This window comes from Hemitrygon akajei, chromosome 23 (assembly GCF_048418815.1).
Source record: "Hemitrygon akajei chromosome 23, sHemAka1.3, whole genome shotgun sequence".
Lineage (NCBI taxonomy): Eukaryota > Metazoa > Chordata > Chondrichthyes > Myliobatiformes > Dasyatidae > Hemitrygon > Hemitrygon akajei.
In genome coordinates this window covers 47,935,874-47,956,276 of record NC_133146.1, presented here as the reverse complement: position 1 = coordinate 47,956,276, position 20,403 = coordinate 47,935,874, and the positions used below count along the sequence as shown (strand labels likewise).

The following is a 20,403-nucleotide window of genomic DNA, read 5'->3' as shown; positions in this document are numbered from 1 at the left end:
TGACCACTAATGCCAGAGCAGGAAAGATTGCATCTTGTAGTAGAGCCTGAGTTGAGTTAATGAAATAATGAGGCAATGTTGGAGATGAATCTCCACCCCACCCAGATTTGCTAACCCTAATATCTCCAAACATTCTCAAGACCAGCTCAAGTTGGCTGCAAGCAAGCCAATCAGTTCAGAGTTCACTTGTTTCATATTTTTCTGCTTAGTGTATGTGGGAATATCTTGATTAAATGCCAAAAAAAGACTCATCTTCATCATTGAGCCAAGTAGTCCACTTTTATAAATCGTACAATAGCATAGAAATGCAGAAATCTAATAAGATCCTTTGTTCTCATTTCTAGTTCAATTGCACCGAAATGATATTTTGGTACTTTGTATACCAAAGGCTAAATCTTTTTCTCCATATACATCTCACCACATCCTCCCCATTGAGTGAAGGCACCATTTTATCACTGTGTTTTTAAAACAAGTATCAAACAAGTTTTTAACATCAATCAACCTTTGAAGAATGTTAAGACTTTCTGAGAAAAGTTTTGGTTGGTGCTTTTCATGAAAGAATTGCAATCTAGCCATATTGTAGTGTTATATTGAACTGAGTGCATGTAGTTAACCTGTCCCATTTTAGTTATCATTATGTTACATTCAACCACATAATAATATCTTTCATTGTATCTTTCATCCTGGAAATAAATGCTTTTGACCAAGCTCTTCCTAAAGTTGTCCTTTTATATTAGATAAGAAGAGAATGCCTGATATAAGTGATTGCCAGAATTGCCCAGAGCTTCTTGTTCTTCATTGTGTGAAAGTTACAGTTTTTATATCTTCACTGCTTTATTACAGCAGACGACTGGTAACAAAGCTCCTAGACTAGTGACACAGCTTCACTTCACCAGCTGGCCTGACTTTGGTGTGCCATTTGCACCCATTGGAATGCTCAAATTTCTGAAGAAGGTTAAGGCATTGAATCCTTCCTATTCGGGACCTATTGTGGTCCACTGCAGGTAACTGGTGTGCTTATTTTCCATCATTCTACAGCCTCTTTTATGCCATAGACCCCTACTATTAACTGAAGGGTTAACAGGGATTCTATAGTAACAAGGGATGCATTTTAATCAATTTTACAATGTGTTAGCTATTTTTAGTTTCATTGAATCTGCCAAAATTATGTTGTCCTGTCTGCAAATGTTGCTTAATAATTTGGCAACTCTTGGCACCATGCTATGAATTGCCTTAATGTTGAACACATTGTCTGGAGTTTTCCACTGCAGTTTTCTCCAGCCGACAAATTCCTGTTTGTTCAAAAGCAGGAAACGTCCTTTGATTATTTAGTGCATTAGACTAGAGAGAATTAATGTTCTGCATAAGATTTCCAATAAATGGTATGAATTTAACCTTCTGCCCAATTACCCTGGAATCCCTTGCATTGATGTCTATTTTCTAGTTAATATTAATGTTGTAAGTGAACTAGGGAACAGTCTCTCAATTACTTAATCCTCCTAAATCTTGAAACCCGTGACCTAAGGAAACTTGGGTATTGAGAATAGCCATGAGTTGTTCGTAAATGTGTTTTACTCTCAATTATACACTTTGCCAATTTCTGATCTGGTAGCTGCAAGCATAAATTGAAGTGATGTGCACCTTCATCACCACAATCTCTGCTTTTTCTCCAGCTCCTGAGCAATCTCTAATTCTTGGGTATCCAAATAAACAAAAGGGAAGAACATAAGACAGTGAGGAATAAGGGGCAAGAGGGGTATCCGTACATCATCTTCACAGAAGAATGAGTAATAAAGGAGGGAAGATTTGTGGGAAAGAGGATCTTGTTTTTGAACACTATGATCTTCAGTGGTTTTAGTTGTACTTTACAGTGCAGCTCCTGCTGCTTATCATTGTTAGCAAGCAAGAGGGAGTCATTGAATGTTGTCCAAGCAGTTTGGGCAATGTCTCTGTCCTTGGTCAAATCTCCCCCCCCCCCCCCCTTACTTTGGTGCAGTCTATACAAATATAAGGTGAAACACACTGGATTTAGGGTATGAGCCTTTATTGCTGGATTATTACTAATTTCTGGGTGGCGGGGTGGAGATACGTCTCTACCAAAGGAGGTGTAAGGCGCTCCTTCCCTCTGCTAGCCTGTAAGTCACCCTTAGGCAAGGTGAAGCATCTGCTTAGCCCCCCCCCCCCCCACCCTGCGAACAGCGTCATGTGAAGCCATGGGAGCAGGTGGGGGATGGTCGTATGAGCAGCTTGTGCATATCACAAAATCAGGTTATTTGACCACTGACACCAGGCAGACAATCTCTGTAGAGTATTGATAATACCTGGGGTCATCCATCTTGTAAACACACCTCCCAGAAGAAGGAAATGGCAAACCACTTCTGCAGAACAATTTGCCAAGAACAATCATGGTCATGGAACCATTATCGCCTCTGTCATTCAACACAGCACATGATGATGATGATGTTAAATTAGTAATTAGGTTATTATTGTCACGTGTACTGATGTACAGTGAAAATCTTTGTTTTGCATACTATCCATATAGATAACTTCAACACATTTGTATACTGAGGTGGTGTAAGGGAAAAGCAATATCAGAATATATTGTTATAGAGAAAGTGCAGTGTATGAAGAAAATAAGATCCAAGGCCACAATGAGGTAGATAGTGAGATCAGAGTCCATCGTATCATACAAGAGGTCCATTCAGTAGTTTATAACAGTGCACTAGAAGCTGACCTTGGACCTGGAGGTTTATGCTTTCAGCTTTATGTATCTTCTGCCCTATGGGAGGAGGTAGAAGAGAGAATGTCCAGGGTGGGAGGGGTCTTTGATTATGTTAGCTATTTAACCAAGGAAGTGGAGTGTAGACAAAGTCAGTGGAAGTGATGACCTATGAAGTTTCTGAGGCTAACTGATATAATTTAGCATTTGAATTTGCATTCACAGACTGTGACTACTTGCATAACGATATTGAATTTTTGGCAATGCTGCATTCAGGTACTTAGGACTCGTGTTCCCCTGCAGATACAGGAGGCCTCCCCTATTCCTGTACCTATTCAACCAGTACACCATCGAAAATCTTGTTTCCCATTCTTGGCCATGTGATTACAATCTTCAGTGCCTCCCAGACCAGACTCACTTCCTTTACCGTGCAGAACACCTGGTTAAGAGTTTCCGTTCAATTTAGTTGGAACTATCCATTCTTGATACTGTGTGTTGCTGATGCACACTCCATTTCATGTCTCAATGTGTGCCAAAATGATTGAACAGAACAGGTTGTGAGAAGTTGAAATGCTCTCTGCATCAGAAGCAGTGACTGTAGGTTGATTGTGCATCTCTCTCCCTGTCACCATTTTCATGAGCTCTCAAATTTATCTCTCCTGATATGAAGTATTTCCTTTCAGATATAATAGAACATGCATACTCCAAGTCATTGTACACATTCCCCTTGAAAGCAAATCCACTGATGAGTGCTCTTTCATTTTTATTTTCTTGAGGAGAATTTAGATCCATCAGTTTCTGAAGAAGGTTAAATTGTCCTAACCCTGCATGGAATTTGAACTTTTGATTTACACACTATTATATATTAAATCTGAGAAATGTTCATAGTGTTTTTGAAGTTACTTTCTTGTAAATCAATAGTGGAAGATGTGCTATATTTATAAACAAAATCTTAAGAGAGTTATGCGAGCAGTTTGTGCAGTGCAAGACAGTGCTTGTCTTAATGTAATTCTGAAACCTTTTCAGTTGTTTCGGGAAGCCATACCTCAATCTCATTATGCCTTTCCTTGCCTTCACAGACTTCACATCATAGACATGCAGCACTGCTTTATGTTGCAGTCAGGGAGTTCAAGCAATTATGTTTGCCCCTTGAAATTTTTCCAGTAAACAGTATTGTCAAAGGCAGGTCCAAAAGGCAGCAGTTTGCATGTTTTAATATTACCAGCCTACCTGATAACAATCTTTCCTGAAAGGTCAGACCATCTGTGCAGCAGGAAATTCAGCAGCTTCCTTTAAGGGAATGCCACCAAGAGAGATCTGTTATCTAAAGCAGATATCAGCATTGTTAACTTACCTTATGAGAACAAATTTTATGAATGTTTTCATCTTCTGACTGGTCCCCACCTTAATAGAACATTAATATTATGAGGAGAGAAGAAAGGGGATTGTGATATAACTCTCATTGGCTCTTTGAATGATGCTATCAAGTATATTTCTCATTTCTGTCCGAACAAACCTGTTTGGGGAATTAGTGTTGTAAAATATTTTGAAGGTTGCCATTTTGGTCATTTTTGGCGCAAAACATATTCAATGCACAGTGGCTTATATAAAGCTTTAACAAAGCATACGAGTCACAAAATAATGCAACTGATGGGATCCACATCCCCCAATACATACCTCCCCAGCCCAACTCAATGCACAGACCTGCTGCCTACAATAGTTCCAAAAGATTGTTTATCTACCTCCTATTGCCTTCTGAATTGGCTAAGCCAGCCACTCCATTCTACTAACCTATTAATATATAATGCTTAAATGTAGAACATAGAACATTACAGCACATAACAGGCCCTTCAGCCCATGATATTGAGCCAACCCTTTAACCTACTCCAGGATCAATCTTACCCTTTTTCTTTCATTGTGTGCCTGTCTAAAAGTCCCTTAAATGCCCCCAATGTACCTGCCTCTACCATCACCCTTAGCAACGCGTTCCATGCATTTCCCACTCTCTGTGTAAAAAATACCAACACTGAGGTCCCGCCTATACTTTCCTCCATTCACCTTAAAGTTATGCCCTTTCATATCAACAATTGCAACCCTGGGGAAAAAGGCACTAGGGTTAAAAAAATAAATGCTGCTCTTTCCAGCAATGCCCACATTTGGTGAGCCAAATGTTTTTCTGAAGGTATTTTCTCTGTCATTTTCTCTAAAGTTGGCATTTGGACCTTCTGTAGTAGTTCTCTGGCTGGAAGGAAACAAAGATATGACTGGCAGCTGCTCGTATATTCTGTCCAGTTCTAATTTACACATTAACATTCAGAATCCCTTCACTCAATTTTCTTCCATTGGACTAGGCAATAACTTCGAAATAGTTGCAATGTAAGGACATTAACTTTAGACTTGAAAGCATTACTTTTTTCTCAGAAAACGAAGTCAACCAGAAATGCAAAATCTTTTAACAATGCAAACATGCAATAACACGGGTGTTACAACAAGTACACACCAAGAGCTTCATCTTCATGGATTACAAACATAGAGTGCTGCTCAGATATGTTAACTGTGACTGAGAACTGGAAATACAGAATGAAAACCACAGAAACAAAGCTAGATAAAGGGAATGAGAAAGAAAACTGGGCAATGAAAAAGATCCAAATAGAGCGAATACAAAGGAATGAACAATGAAAATATGGGTTTAATTCCTGTCACGTGTGCTTCTTGTGGCACAATTAATCTAATAGCATTATATTATTGCTCCTCCATTCTCAAATAATCCGTCTTCTATTTCACATTTGTGGCTGCTAGTAGTGAACAATTATAAAGAATTGTTTTCTCTAGTTTGTTTTACAAGCATCATTCAAAATGCATTTCAGAATAGTAGGAATAGCTCAGTGCATATCTCGCCTATTCAAGTGACAGGTATAATCATTTCCGTGGGGTGCGCCTGAACCAGGTTTGTTCAAAGGGGAGTGAGAGTTTACTTAGATGAAGTTATAAAACTGAACATAATGATTCTGAAATTCTTGCAGAATCCAGTGAACTATTTTGTCTGTATTGTACATGTAACTTTTACCGATAACTGAGGACACGCAGCATCCTTTATCTGAATCATTGGTAATTGATGACAAATGATATAAGCTTGTGGCCTGGTGACAGATAAAGGTGTCAGTGCTCTTAAACAGAACTTGGATAAATATTTGTGAATCCACACCCAAGAATCCCTAATGTAAGATGTGGGAGTCAAAAGAAAGCCAACTTCTTGTAGAAAAATAGGAAACATATATGAATTAACCAAACATGGACCCTTCTGTAAGTGGGAAGGACTAAAAGCTTGCAACACATCTCCTCTTTGTCCATTGCTTTAGAATACTACAAAGAGAAGGAGAGGACTGCACATGAATGTTATTGCTGTAGATACTACATGGCCAATTCCTGAAACTTGAAACCTAACATTCCCCTTCTTTTCCAATTGTAGTGCTGGAGTAGGCAGAACTGGAACCTTCATTGTTATTGATGCTATGATTGATATGATGGATGCAGAGCAGAAGGTGGATGTCTTTGGTTTTGTGGCTCGAATTCGCAATCAGCGGCCACAGCTAGTTCAAACTGACGTAAGCAATAATTCTGTTTATATTCATTCTAATGCTCGTCACAGATGTTAATAGAGCTTTAAAGGAGAACAAATGACTGGACTTCCAGTTTTATAAAGATTTTCTGTGGACAACTCAGCTCAGTTTATTTAATATATTCTCAGTGCTGTGCGTGTACACGATACCTACAGTTCTGTTGCTCTTTCAAGAACTATCCCTTAGTTTGAATACGATATATCATACAATTGCGCTTTTTTTCTGGAAGCACTTTACTAAAGTGGTTTTATTCACTGTATTATTCCTTATAGATGCAGTATTCCTTCATTTATCAAGCTCTTCTTGAACATTATTTGTACGGTGACACAGAACTGGATGTGAGCTCTTTAGAGAAGCACATACAGAAGCTCCGAAATAAAACAGGGAAGTTTGACATCACTGGCCTAGAAGAAGAATTTAATGTGAGTTATTAAGATGGTTTAATCAACATGTTTTGTAGATTGGACTTTAATTCACATTATGTTGTGTTCAATTTTCTGGTCACTACTTTTTTGTTGCTATTTTTGTGCGAGTTTTGAATTAGCGTGGCTTGCAGATAATGAGCACTGAGCTGAACTGAAATACGCCTTTTGATTTTGTGTTTTACATTCCGTGTTTTTGTTCGCTTTTTAATTGCTGTTTGCACAATTTGTTTTTTTTGGTGCTATGGGAAGGGAGGTTTGATGTTTCTCTTTTGAATGGGTTCCATGGTTTTTCTTTGTTTCGTGACCGCCTATGAGGTAGAGAAAACTCAAAGTGGTATACTGCATACACACTTTGATAATAAATGTACTTTGAATCCTTTGGTCACTAAAGATGGACTGGGCATTGTGTCCGGTGCTCCCGGTGCAGCCTCCTCTACATTGGTGAGACCTGTCATAAATCGGGGGACCACTTCGTTGAACACCTCTGCTCCATTTGCCAAAAGTAGAAATACTCAGTGGCCCAACATTTTATTTCCCATTCCCATTCCCTTTCCAAGCTGTCGGTCCATGGCCTCTTCTTGTGCCATGATTAGGCTACCCTCATGGTGGAGGAGCAACACCTTTTATTCCGTTTCGGTAGCTCCAACCTGATGGAATGAATATTGATTTCTCCTTCTGATATATAAAAAAAAATGCCCTCCTGCTTCCCTCTTCTTCTATTCCCACTCTGGCCTCTTAGCTCTTTTCACCTGCCTATCACCTCTCCCTGGTAACCTTCCTTCTTCCTTTTCTCCAATGGTCCATGCTCCTCTCCTATCAGATTCCTTTCTCTCCAGCTCTTTACTCCAACCCCCCCCCCCCCCAACGTGGCTTCACTTATCACCTTCCAGCAAGCATCCTTCCCCTCCCCTCACCCTTTTATTCTGGCATCTTCCCCCTTCCTTTTCAGCCCTGAAGAAGGGCTTTGCCCTGAAATGTTGAATTGTTTGTCAACTGGAACCTGCTGAGTTCCTCCAGCATTTTGTGTATGTTGCTAGGCATTAATTGATCTTGGGGCTGATACATCTGAGCAGAAACCGCTGCCCATAATAACCGCTGCGTCCTGACGAAGGGTCTCGGCCCAAAGCGTCGACAGTGCTTTTCCTTATAGATGCTGCCTAGCCTGCTGTGTTCCACCAGCATTTTGTGCATGTTGCCCATAATACTGCGTCTCTTTTCCATTGCCTTAAACCTAGACTAGATGTCCTATCACACGGTGAATGGGTAAGGCTCTGCATGACAGCAGGACCAGATCAAAGGTGTCTTTGAAAGTCCTCTGGCAATCTTTAACATGCTGACCCCAATTGCCAAGATTTCTTAAAAGTCTTTGACTTTCAGAAGGCAAACTAAAAACTATTAACATGATATTAGCAACAAAAAATTGTTCTGAAAATGTGCTAAATTAAATCAACTAAGCATAAACAGTTCAAGAGGTATCATAGTGGTGTAGTGGTTAGCACAACGCTTTACAGTAGAGGCGACGCAGGTTCAATTCCTGCCGCAGTCTTTACAAGACATTGTACGTTCTTGTTGTGGGTTTCCTCTGGGTGCTCCAATTTCCTCCCACAGTTCAGACATACTAGTTGGTAGCTTACCTTATTGTTGTAAATTGTCCTGTGATTAGGTGAGGATTAAATTGGGGTTTGCTGGGTGGCATGGCTCAGTGGGCCACACTGTATCTCAAAAAATAAATGAATAAATATTATTCATATCTACTTCTCTGCAGCCATAGATCAGCACTGTTGCACAAAAATCAGTAGCACTTTTGTGGCGAAGACACTAAATTCCAGGGCATAATAAATATGTCATAGATTAAAATGCAACTGTAAAATACTCTGAAACTTGCAGATTTGCTCTTAAGGGATTTTCACTGCAGTGAAAAATTAAACAACGAAGTGACTCACAGGATTCTGCACATTAAAAAAAATCTTAAGCCCTCTTGTGCACTGAATTCTGCTATTATAAAGACATTTGAAATTGTAGAATGTTTAGGAACAGAGGAAAGCTTGTTTTCTCAGAAGCTGCTGCCTCACAAAGACATTTATTGAATATGTGCAACTCCCTCTATTGGTGAGCATTTTAGTTTGATATGAAAACGCAGAAGGTAGAGACAATGTGTGAGTTATTGCCCGAGTTATCCTGAGTAAGTGGAATTGGGGTACAGATATAAATGCCTGGGTGAATTCTTGGCGGAGATTAATCTCATGCCAGGCATGAGGTAGATCCAGATGATTTTTCACTTTTCTTTTGATGGCTGTGAGGTAACACTGACAGCAGATACTGTGGCTCCTCACTTGACTTCTGAATGGAGCTGGAGAAGTAAATTAGTGATATTGTCTGTTGAAAGGATGAAATGGGTACCAAAAGGGTGTTGTGCTATTCATACTTGTCTCTTTGAAAACTAGGCTGTGCATTTTGGTGCCTAATTGCTAAGTATGAAAGCTTGACCTTTCCCCAAAATGCCGAAACTTTTGCACTTTAAGATTTGCACTTCACCACTTAAATGCCACAATTTTCACCAAGTATTGAAGGCAGCCTTAACAAACCAGCTGTGCCTCTAGGTGGGGATTGTGTTGTCTGACATACATGGACTGAGGGAAGGAGTGTACTTCCTTTATGTTGTGGAATAGACCCAGAGCAGGAGAAAAACTGTAGGGATTATTTCAGCTTTTTGTCCTTCCATCCTACAGCTACTGCAATCAGCATAGGGTGGCAATTTAATTGGCATCAGCCTCTAAATAATCATCTGGGTGGTCATTCTTAACCCAAGCATAATCTTCCTTATGGTCTTGCACAAATCACAACTCAAATCGCAATTGGCTACTGTAGGGACTTTTTAGTGCCTGAAGGAGACGGATTAAATTGACCTGATTATTTTTTGAATACTAAATGTTTTTTTGTTATTTTGTTTCTTTTCCATTTTAATTTTCAGGATAGATCATTCTAATGTGTTAACATTTCTATTATTATTTTGCCTTGACTACGCCTGTTTTATATTGTTAATACAGAAATTAACTACGGTCCGAATAAGGAAGGACAATATGAGAACAGGGAATAAACCGGTAAATATGAAAAAAGCCAGAGTCCTTCAGATCATTCCCTGTAAGTGATTTAAATCTGAAATTAATGAATATTTCTTTACTTTTGTTCAACCTCTAGACATATTGGAAATAATTCCCACTACTCATCAGGAAACTGTCATCTAGGGACATGTTTCTTCAAATAAATCTCATCAGTTCTCATTCATAATTTCTTACATCAGTTCCCGAGCTTCTGATTGTGACCCCACTGTGTGAGGGAGGCAGCAAGCATAAATAATGCAGTGCATTCCACAAAGAGAGTGGGAAAGTGTCTGTGATTTCTATCAAAGGAGCTTTGCATTGATCATCGTAGGCTACATCCACACTACACCGGATAAATCCGTAACCAAAGCTTTTTCTCTTCATTTTACCCTCCGTCCACACTAAAACGGCGTTTTCGTCCCCCGAAAACGGAGCTTTTCAGAAACGCTTTCCAGGGTGGGTTATTTTTGAAAACGCTGCTCGGGCAGATCAGTGTGGACAGCGTAACCGGAGAATTCTGAAAACGCTATCAGACAGCAGCGCGCTATTTCATTGTTTTCTTGAACGCAACCTAACAATTTCAGAGCAGACGGCAAAGAGACTGAAGCCAGAAGAGTTAGAAATGTACTCACCAAATACTTTGACCCATAACTTGCTGAATAAATAAGTATACTGTACTCACTTTGCCCTGTTTTCTGTCCTTGCTCATATGAAGGTGGTTTACCTATTTATGCAAGTACTTCTCTGACAATAGATGCGTAACAGCCTAATGTAACATTGTATGGAAATGCAAGATAACACTGACGCAGACATGTTTTACACATTTAACAAGGTGCTTTATTAATGCAACAGAGTTAGTCAGTTTTTCAATGTTCATCGTCAGCTGGGTCAATCTGTCTGTGAACTCCGTCGGTTGCCACCATACGCTCCAGTATTTGTTTTTTTTAGTTTTAAGCTCTCCTGCGTGGGAGCCAACAGTTGTCCATCGTTTTAAGTTTTTCTAGTTTGTAACTACACAAACGCGCACTTTTACGGCGAGATTCAACACCAAACATGTAGCTTGTTTTCGGTAGATGTGTCCTGCGCATGTGCAGGAGGAGGAGATTAACCGAAATCTCCGTTTCAGTGTGGATAGAGATATTTTCAAAAACGCATACTGTGGACACCTATCGTTTTTACACGAAACCGGCATTTTCAAAACTATCCGGTCCATTGTGGATGTAGCCTTAGAGAAAGCTAGAAAATTGCTTTGTCACAGTGTCAAAACTTTTGTAAGAACCACTCTCTCTTGTTTGCAGCCTCCTCTGAAGAATGAGATGAGGAAAACACAAAATAGGGAAATAAGAATTCAAGGAAAACCACCAATTAAAACAGATTTGGATTGACCATGCTGTTTAACAGCAGACAGATAGAATAATATGGTGGGCTTAAAGCCATATAAGTTATGGACCTATTGTATTCTTAGCTGGGACTAGGAGCCTCAGAAACTTGCCTCAACCCAGAGACACAACAGATGCTTAGAGTTCCAACTGTGCCCTCTGCAATGATTGTTGAAAAGTGATGGTCATCCTAAGACATATTGAGGCCTAGGTTCTTTGGTATCAGAGTAGCTAGACCTGGGGTGTCAGATGATGGGTTTGATTGTATCATGGTTTTCTTGTGATTTTTTCAGCTGGGACTGGAAGTGGAGATGGTTTGTCAGAGGTCAGGAGGAGAAATTATGTGCTAACACCAAGGTATTGGCCAGACATCAGTATTAAGGAATTGGGTTGGAGATGCAATCAAAAGTCAGCACTGGGGAGAGTGTGATGAGAAGTCAGGAATGGATCAGTTCCATTAGAGGTCAGGGCTGATAAAAAATGGGAAGCCGAGGGCCCTACCTTATACTAACTATCTATTGAGGATCACTACTGGAAAATAATGAGCAAACACGAGGAAATCTGCAGATGCTGGAAATTCAAACAACACACACAAAATGCTGGTGGAACACAGTAGGCCAGGCAGCATCTATAAGGAGAAGCACTGTTGACATTTCAGGCCGAGACCCTTCATCAGGACTAACTGAAAGGAAAGATAGTAAGAGATTTGAAACTAGTGGGGGGAGGGGGAAATATGAAATGATAGGAGAAGACCGGAGGGGATGGGATGAAGCTAAGAGCTGGAAAGGTGATTGGCGAAAGTGATACAGAACTCATTTCTGCATACCTTGACACTGCCTTATCTCCCCTTATTCAATCTATTCCCACCTATGTTCGTGACACTTCTCTTGCTTTGAATTTTTTCAATGATTTAAAGTTCCCTGGCCCCCACTGCCTTATTTTCACCATGGACGTCCAGTCCCTATGTACCTCCATCCCCCATCCGGACGGTCTCAAAGCTGTTCGCTTCTTTTTGGATTCCAGACCTAACCAATTCCCCTCTACCACCACTCTCCTCCATCTAGCGGAATAAGTTCTTACTCTCAATAATTTCTCCTTTGGCTCCTCCCACTTCCTCCAAACCAAGGGTGTAGCCATGGGCACCCGCATAGGTCCCAATTATGCCTGCCTTTTTGTTGGCTCTGTGGAATAGTCCATGTTCCAAGTCTATATGGGTATCCATCCCCCTCTTTTCCTTCGCTACATCGACGACTGCATTGGTGCTTCCTCTTGTACGCATGCTGAGCTCGTTGACTTCATTAACTTTGCCTCCAACTTTCACCCTGCCCTCAAATTTACTTGGTCCATCTCCGACACCTCCCTCCCCTTTCTTGATCTTTCTGACTCCATCTCTGGAGACGGCTTATCTACTGATATCTACTATAAGCCTACAGACTCTCACAGCTACTTGGACTATTCCTCTTCCCACCCTGTCTCTTACAAAAATGCTATCCCCTTCTCACAATTCCTCCTTCTCCACCGCATCTGCTCTCAAGATGAGGCTTTTCATTCCAGGACGGAGATGTCTTCCTTTTTTAAACAAAGGGGCATCCCTTCTTCCACCATCAACTCTGCTCTCAAATGCATCTCTCCCATTTCCCGCACATCTGCCATCACCCCATCCACCCGCCACCCCACTAGGGATAGGGTTCCCCTTGTCCTCACCTACCACCCCACCAGCCTCTAGGCCCAAAGTATAATTCTCCATAACTTCCGCCACCTCTAACAGGATCCCACTACCAAGCACATCTTTCCCTCCCCCCCTTTCTGCTTTCCGCAGGGATCGCTCCCTACGCGGCTCCCTTATCCACTCGTCCCCCCCCATCCCTTCCCACCGATCTCCCTCTTGACACTTATCCTTGAAAGCGGAACAAGTGCTACAACTGCCCTTACACTTCCTCCCTCACCACCATTCAGGGCCCCAGACAGTCCTTCCAGGTGAGGCGACACTTCACCTGTGAGTCGGCTGGTGTGGTATACTGCGTCTGGTGCTCCCAGTGTGGCCTTTTATATATTGGTGAGACCCGATGCAGACTGGGAGACCGTTTCGCTGAACACCTACACTCGGTCCGCCAGAGAAAGCAGGATCTCCCAGTGGCCACACATTTTAATTCCACATCCCATTCCCATTCTGATATGTCTATCCATGGCCTCCTCTACTGTCAAAATGAATCCAAACTCAGGTTGGAGGAACATCACCTTATATACCGGCTGGGTAGCCTCCAACCTGATGGCATAAACATTGACTTCTCTAACTTCCGTTAATGCCCCTCCTCCCCTTCTTACCCCATCCCTGACGTATTTAGTTGTTTGTTTTTTTTCTCTCTCGCTGCCCATCACTTTGCCTATTCTCCATCTCCCTCTGGTGCTCCCCCTCTTTCTTTCTTCCGAGGTCTCCCGTCCCATGATCCTTTCCCTTCTCCAGCTCTGTATTATTTTCGCCAATCACCTTCCAGCTCTTAGCTTCATCCCACCCCCTCCGGTCTTCTCCTATCATTTCACATTTCCCCCTCCCCCCACTACTTTCAAATCTCTTACTATCTTTCCCTTCAGTTAGTCCTGACGAAGGGTCTTGGCCCAAAACGTCAGCAGTGCTTCTCCTTATAGATGCTGCCTGGCCTGCTGTGTTCCACCAGCATTTTGTGTGGAAAATAATAATTTAGTTTCCTACAAATATTCCAAAAGGAACTTTGCATGTGTATTGATACCATCGAAATAAACTGATTACATGAATGGCATAAGTGTGAAAGGTTAGTCAGATTTTCAGTGCTGAAAAATGTGGTAGCTTCATTGTGCTTTTCAGTTATTGATCAATATTGAATCGCATAGGTATAAAAGGTGTGACTGGATGCAGTATTTTGGCTAAGGTATTTTGCAGTAGATTATATTCTGTCTGTAAACTTCTAATATGAATTAAATGACTGAGTGGTTGAAGAGCCTGTAACTGTTTCCAGACCATTAGAATCTGTTGTAGTATTCCAAAGGGTTGATTGGGAGCACATAAGAGTGTGGAGGTGTGGGGAATGCTGCTAGTCCATGCATTAAATTATTATCCGTGCATTCTTGCCCCTTAAGAATATGGCTTCAAATTGTAAGAAAACTCATTGCCACTGATTTTATTTTTAAGTAGGTGAATACATTGTGGAATTCTACATTATTAATATACTTGAATAGGAAGTAGTTTTCAATTGATGGCATTCGTATTAATATGGGACAATCAATGGTACTTATTCCTTTGCCTGTATTGTCAGTGTCTTGGTTCAGATTTCTTATGCATATTAGAACAGTTAAGTATCTATCCCTACAGAATTAACAAAGGCTGGTTCATCAGTGTAACTTCAGTCACAGAAAGACAGGAACATACTTCTAGCTTTATGATGCCTAAAGTTCATAAGAATCTTTATAAACTTTGTATTTTAATGTACTTGTTGATAGCATCCTTGTTATTGGATGGCAGCCCATACTTTATTAGTGCACAATTTTTTTTAATCCTTCACCCATAAAAAGAAATATCGCCCCATAACTAGCAATTCTCACAATTGGCATGTTCCACTATGGCACCAATTTAAGAGTTAGAATTATTTTCATTGCAATATTTTCTCTATCAAACTGACTTGCATTTTATTTTATATCTTTAAGATGATTTCAACAGAGTTGTTCTGCCCAGGAAAAGGGGACAAGAATTCTCAGACTATATCAATGCTTCATACATAGATGTAAGTGCACTTCAAAGTGTATGATGCGATGCGATTTCACAGTGTGTAATGTTAGTTGTGATTCAAGATTTCAAAAGCTACACGGAAAAAATGGCTAATTTTCATACACATCTTCCAGTTCATCTGCCCAACCAGCTACAGTTTTGTGGTCTAAAATACCAGACTTTAAATGGCAGAATTGACGTAAAGTATTCTGTGATCTTTATGTGAAAATTTTCTGCAAGCAGTTTATATTTAATGACTTGAGCTTTGGGTTTACTATCTTGTATAGTTATCAGTAGATACTGTTTCAGTTTCTACTTTCATTTAATGAGTTTGGCATTATAACAGTGATTATGACAGTAAGAAAAATAAAATACCTCTGGTGGCACATCAGTCACATTCCAATTCTTATTTCAATAACGGTAAGGGTCTTACAATAGAAATGAAATAAAAATATTACTTGTTGATTTTTGATTTTCTTTCTGAAAATCCAGTATAATTCGTACTTGCACAATTTTCATGTTTAACTTTGCCACTGAATTCCTTTATGACAGGGCTATCGACAGAAGGATTATTTTGTTGCAACTCAAGGTCCTATTGCTCATACAGTGGAAGATTTTTGGAGAATGGTCTGGGATTGCAAGTCTCACACAATTGTAATGCTGACAGAACTGAGAGAAAGAGAGCAGGTATAATATTGTGGAAACACAATTAGCATCACTGACTTACAAAGCAGAATATTATTATTGAAAAATTCTACAAAGTCATAATCATATCTTACTGCCTCTGCCTACCTATTCATTATATGTCAAAAGCATGTGTATTTTGGATATGTATAAGGTATCTATCAGTGACATTGGATAAATCTATCAATGCTAATTAGAAGATAAATTATAATAAATACCCAAAGTGGAGGATAAAATTTAAGAATGATTCAAGTAATGTAAGGTAATAACACATGTAATTTAGTTGTTTGGAGTTGAGAAATGTTGTTAATTATGTTAAATGTTGGAAGCATTACAAATACGACATGCTATATTTACCAAAAACAAACCTATGTTGTGACCAAAACCAGGATTGTACAGCTTGTGTTCAGAAAAGAGGAGTGGCATGGTAATTAAAAAGTCTGTCCCTTCAAAGTTAAGATTGAGCAGTTCCTTAGCTGCAACCAGGAGTTCAATGCTGAGTTAGCTATAAAGGCCTGTTAACCAGAATAACTGCTGTTTTTACACTGACCACTGAAAAACACTGAAAGCCACAAGTACGTTCCTGTCATCCCCATTTCCTCCCAGGCCAAAGCATAAAATTTTAAGTGAAATGCCCAGATATGGTATAAAATGCAATTGGATTCCATATGTTCTTTCTGCAGGAGAAGTGTTGCCAGTATTGGCCCTCTGAGGGATCTGTAACGTATGGAACATACTCAATAGAGCTGAAGAAGGACAACATTGCTGATGCCTTCAGTCTCAGAGATCTCACAGTCACAAATACCACTGTATGTATCACTTCAGAGTTCACTTTAACTGTAAGAGTATTTATAGAAGATTAAACTAAAAATAGTAGGATAGTAGGCTGCCATTGTTTTTATTTTCGAATTGTTGATGCACTTTCCTGTAACTTCTGGTGAAGGTTGGTCTGTAGTAGTAACTGATACAGAGAGAACCACTGGTTCAGTGCTGTGCACGAGCACTATTTCTTCTAAGCTGTGTGGGTGTGTGGCCACACAACAACTGAAATGCTCCCACACCCATTGCCTTTGTTGCCATGCAGCTGGAGTAAAGACAGGCAAGAAAAAGTTCTCAAAATGTGGAAGATTTTCTTTGTTGTCCTGTATTTCGTTATACCTTACAATTAAGAAATAAAATCAAAAGTATGAGATATTTAAAATTTAATTCTAAGCAGTCATAGTATGCATATTACAAAAAAGGCATTTAAAGTGTTGTGCAGTTTTCAAGCTGTGTAAGAATTTCCTGCTCAAAGCAAAGGTTGGCCTGTGCAGTTGTAAAAATAAAATTTAGAGAGAACATTGTGCAGTAGCTCTTCTGCACCTCTGTGGCCACATACTGAATCACAGATGTGCAGTGTGTACTGAATATCAAAGGTGAGTATGCTTGACCTCTTGCTCGATTGCATATCCATGTTCAGGAATTTGCTAAGTTAAGGTGTTAGATTTATTACAGTATGTATCCACTCTCTCAGTCTTACATCATCCATAGCAGTGAATCCAGAATGGCTCTTTTAATTTGCATAGGGTTACTGATGTTCATAACAAAAGCAAGCAAGGGTAAATATGTGTCCTTTTTTTATTTTATATTATTTAATGTTTTAATTAATTAATACACTTAATATGTGCTTTTAAGTGAGTTTATATTTTTAATTTTTCTATTACTAATTTCTTTTCTGCTATTTCTACATTTCTCCAATTATGGAGACATTTAGAAATGACACAAGAGGCCTTGATGGTTCGGGTTTGGGCCCAGGGCCATCACTTGCCAACTGTGTCCTAGTCACCATTCATGGACCATTCCACTTCATGAAAGGCTCAATATAATGATGCTGGGATGTCCTTTGACACTGTGCAATGGCAAAACATTAATGACACTGCGGGTCTTGTGTGGGGGGAAGTTGGATTCAAAATGATGAAGGTAGACACTTTGGTGGTTCGAACACCAAGTAATTTCCTCCCAGTCAAAAAGCCCAAAGTTCATCCCAGGTAGGTGAGTTTACAGGGTGAGGCTCATATATTTATCCAGAACTAAAACAGTTACTTGTGGATTCACAGTGACGGCTGGTGGCGTAGTGGCATCAGCTGGGCTTCGGGCGAGAGGTCCCGGGTTCGAATCCAGCCGGCTCCCTTGCATTAGTGAATTCAGCAAAACAGTCTCCCAGTCTGCATCAGGTCTCACCAATATATAAAAGGCCACACCGGGAGCACCGGACGCAGTATACCACACCAACCGACTCACAGGTGAAGTGTTGCCTCACCTGGAAGGACTGTCTGGGGCCCTGAATGGTGGTGAAGGACAACGTGGAAGAGCAGGTGTAGCACTTGTTCCGCTTACAAGGATAAGTGCCAGGAGGGAGATCGGTGGGAAGGGATGGGGAGGACGAATGGGCAAGGGAGTCGCATAGGGAGCGATCCCTGCAGAAAGCTGAAGGTGGGGGGAGGGAAAGATGTGCTTGGTAGTTGGATCCTGTTGGAGGTGGCGGATGTTATGGAGAATTATACGTTGGACCTGGAGGCTGGTGGGGTTGTAGGTGAGGACAAGGGGAACCCTATCCAAAGTGGGGTGGCAGGTGGATGGGGTGAGGGCAGATGTGCGGGAAATGGGAGAGATGTGTTTTAGTGCAGAGTTGATGGTGGAATAAGGCTCCCTTGCATGCTCTGCATCCATGCCTGGGTTGAGTGTCGAGCTAGCAACTCAACCTCGTTAAAAAAAAAACCTGGAGAGGGATAGGCTCCTCCAGGTTTCAGATGACCAAGACACGCTGTATGATGAGCAATCACCAAAAAGATTGGTGCAAAAAGCTTGTCGTGACAGCGCCCCGATGACTCCACCAGGAGTTAAGGGCACACACACACACACACACACACACACACACACACACACACACACACACACACACACACACACACACACACACACACACACACACACACACACACACACACACACACACACACACACACACCTCACTTGCTTTTAGATAATCGTTCAAGTTCCTGTTCAGTTTACTGTCATCCAACTGCACACATGAATGTGTGCACAACACTATTTATACAATATACCTCACACACATAACACATGAAGTAATATTACCCCAAAAATTTTTTTTAAATAATTAAGGTGCATTTATGACACAAGTTAAAACAATAATGGATGTTACTGACACTTCATACATGATGAAATCTGGGAGTTAGCAAGGAAATCTATAGTCTTAGGGCTGTTTCCCATCCTAACAGTACTTGTCCTAAAGCTACAGTACCTCCTGCCTGATGGTAGGGAGTCAAAGTGATTGTTGGACGGATGGAAGGGATCATTTAGAATGCTCAGGGCCTGATACACAGCGCTCCTGATAAGTATCTCTGATGGGAGGAAGGGAGACCCCTGTAATCCTGTAATCCTTTCAGCAGTCCTTGCAATCCTTTTTAGGAACTTGTGGTCAGGTGCCTTGCAATTCCTGTACCTGACAGTGTTGCAGCTGGTCAGGACACTCTCAGTGGTGCTCCTGTAAAATTCGTTAGAATTGGGGTGTTGGGGGAGCTACACTTGCCTCAATCTCCTCAGGAATGGAGACACTGCTATGCTTGCTTGACCAAAGGGGTGGTGAGATCATTTCTTTAGTCTTGACCACTTGAGACTCAAGTTGTTGTGCTTCCAGCTTTCTACCAGCTGCTCCTGTTCTTCTCTGTACGCCATCTCATAGTGGTTGTTGATGAGGCCAACCATTGTTGTATCATCAATGAACTTGGTGAATTGGTTGGAACTGGACCTAGCAGTACAGTCATGAACAGCGGTGGGCTGAGCATGCAGCCCTGGGGAGCACTGTTTTTTATTTATTAATTTTCTGACAAAAAGTCCTGGATCCAATTACAGAAAGAGATGTTGAGAACCAACAAGGATGATTTATCCATCAGCTTCTGAGGGATGGTCATATTAAACACCAAGCTGAAGTTGATAAACAGCATCCTGGTATATAAGGCACCATTTTCCATGTTGGACATGAAAGAATGGAGTGCAGAGGAGATGGCATCATCAGAAGACTGATTTGAGCAACAAGCAAGCTGGAATGTGTCCAATGTAGCAGGAAGATGGGATGTAATGCAACCCATAACCAAATGCTCAAAGCACTTCATTATTGTTGAGATCAATGCTACAGGACAGTGTCCTAATTCTCTCCACAGAGAAGCCATGTATGTTCAGTTGGAATGGTCAGCCCCCTTGGATGGCTGAGGAGACAGTGAGATTCCAGAGAGATGCTGAAGATATCTGTTAGAACCTTTGTTACCTGGGCTGCACAGTCTCTCAGCACCTGACCCAGGTACATTATCAGGCCCCGCAGCTTTATGTGGATTGACCCTTCCTCACATTAGCTGCGGCCAGACCGTGTGCCTGCTCCTTGGTGGGAAGGGGGCCTTCCTCGCTGGCACATTGTTCCATGCGCCAAACCAAGTGTAAAAGACTTTCAACCTATCAGGAAGAGAACTATGCATGAACTGCTCTGACACCAGAGCTCATAACCGAATTCACATAAATACCCAAAACTCCAAAATGGAAGTGATGACTTCAAATTCCTGCTTTATTTTGAAGAATAATATACGCACATTATTAGGGACTAACTCATTCTAAAAATAGTGGAGACAACAACTGAACCACATGCTAGTTTGCCACACAATAATTTTAGGACTCAAAATAATCAG

General features: G+C 40.9%; 1 protein-coding gene across 5 annotated transcripts in view; it reads left to right on the top strand.

The window, feature by feature from the left end:
• The window catches only part of ptprea (protein tyrosine phosphatase receptor type Ea), a 293,967-nt gene that overhangs the window by 260,316 nt on the left and 13,248 nt on the right, over nucleotides 1-20,403 (top strand). For 4 of the 5 annotated variants that reach the window (XM_073027574.1, XM_073027576.1, XM_073027578.1 and 1 more), the window contains 7 exons: nucleotides 844-1,004; nucleotides 6,189-6,324; nucleotides 6,612-6,761; nucleotides 9,812-9,905; nucleotides 14,923-14,999; nucleotides 15,536-15,670; nucleotides 16,351-16,476. In XM_073027574.1, the coding sequence (XP_072883675.1) occupies nucleotides 844-1,004; nucleotides 6,189-6,324; nucleotides 6,612-6,761; nucleotides 9,812-9,905; nucleotides 14,923-14,999; nucleotides 15,536-15,670; nucleotides 16,351-16,476 (879 nt within the window). The remainder of the gene's footprint in view (nucleotides 1-843; nucleotides 1,005-6,188; nucleotides 6,325-6,611; nucleotides 6,762-9,811; nucleotides 9,906-14,922; nucleotides 15,000-15,535; nucleotides 15,671-16,350; nucleotides 16,477-20,403) is intronic. The other variant, XM_073027577.1, reaches the window with a different exon arrangement.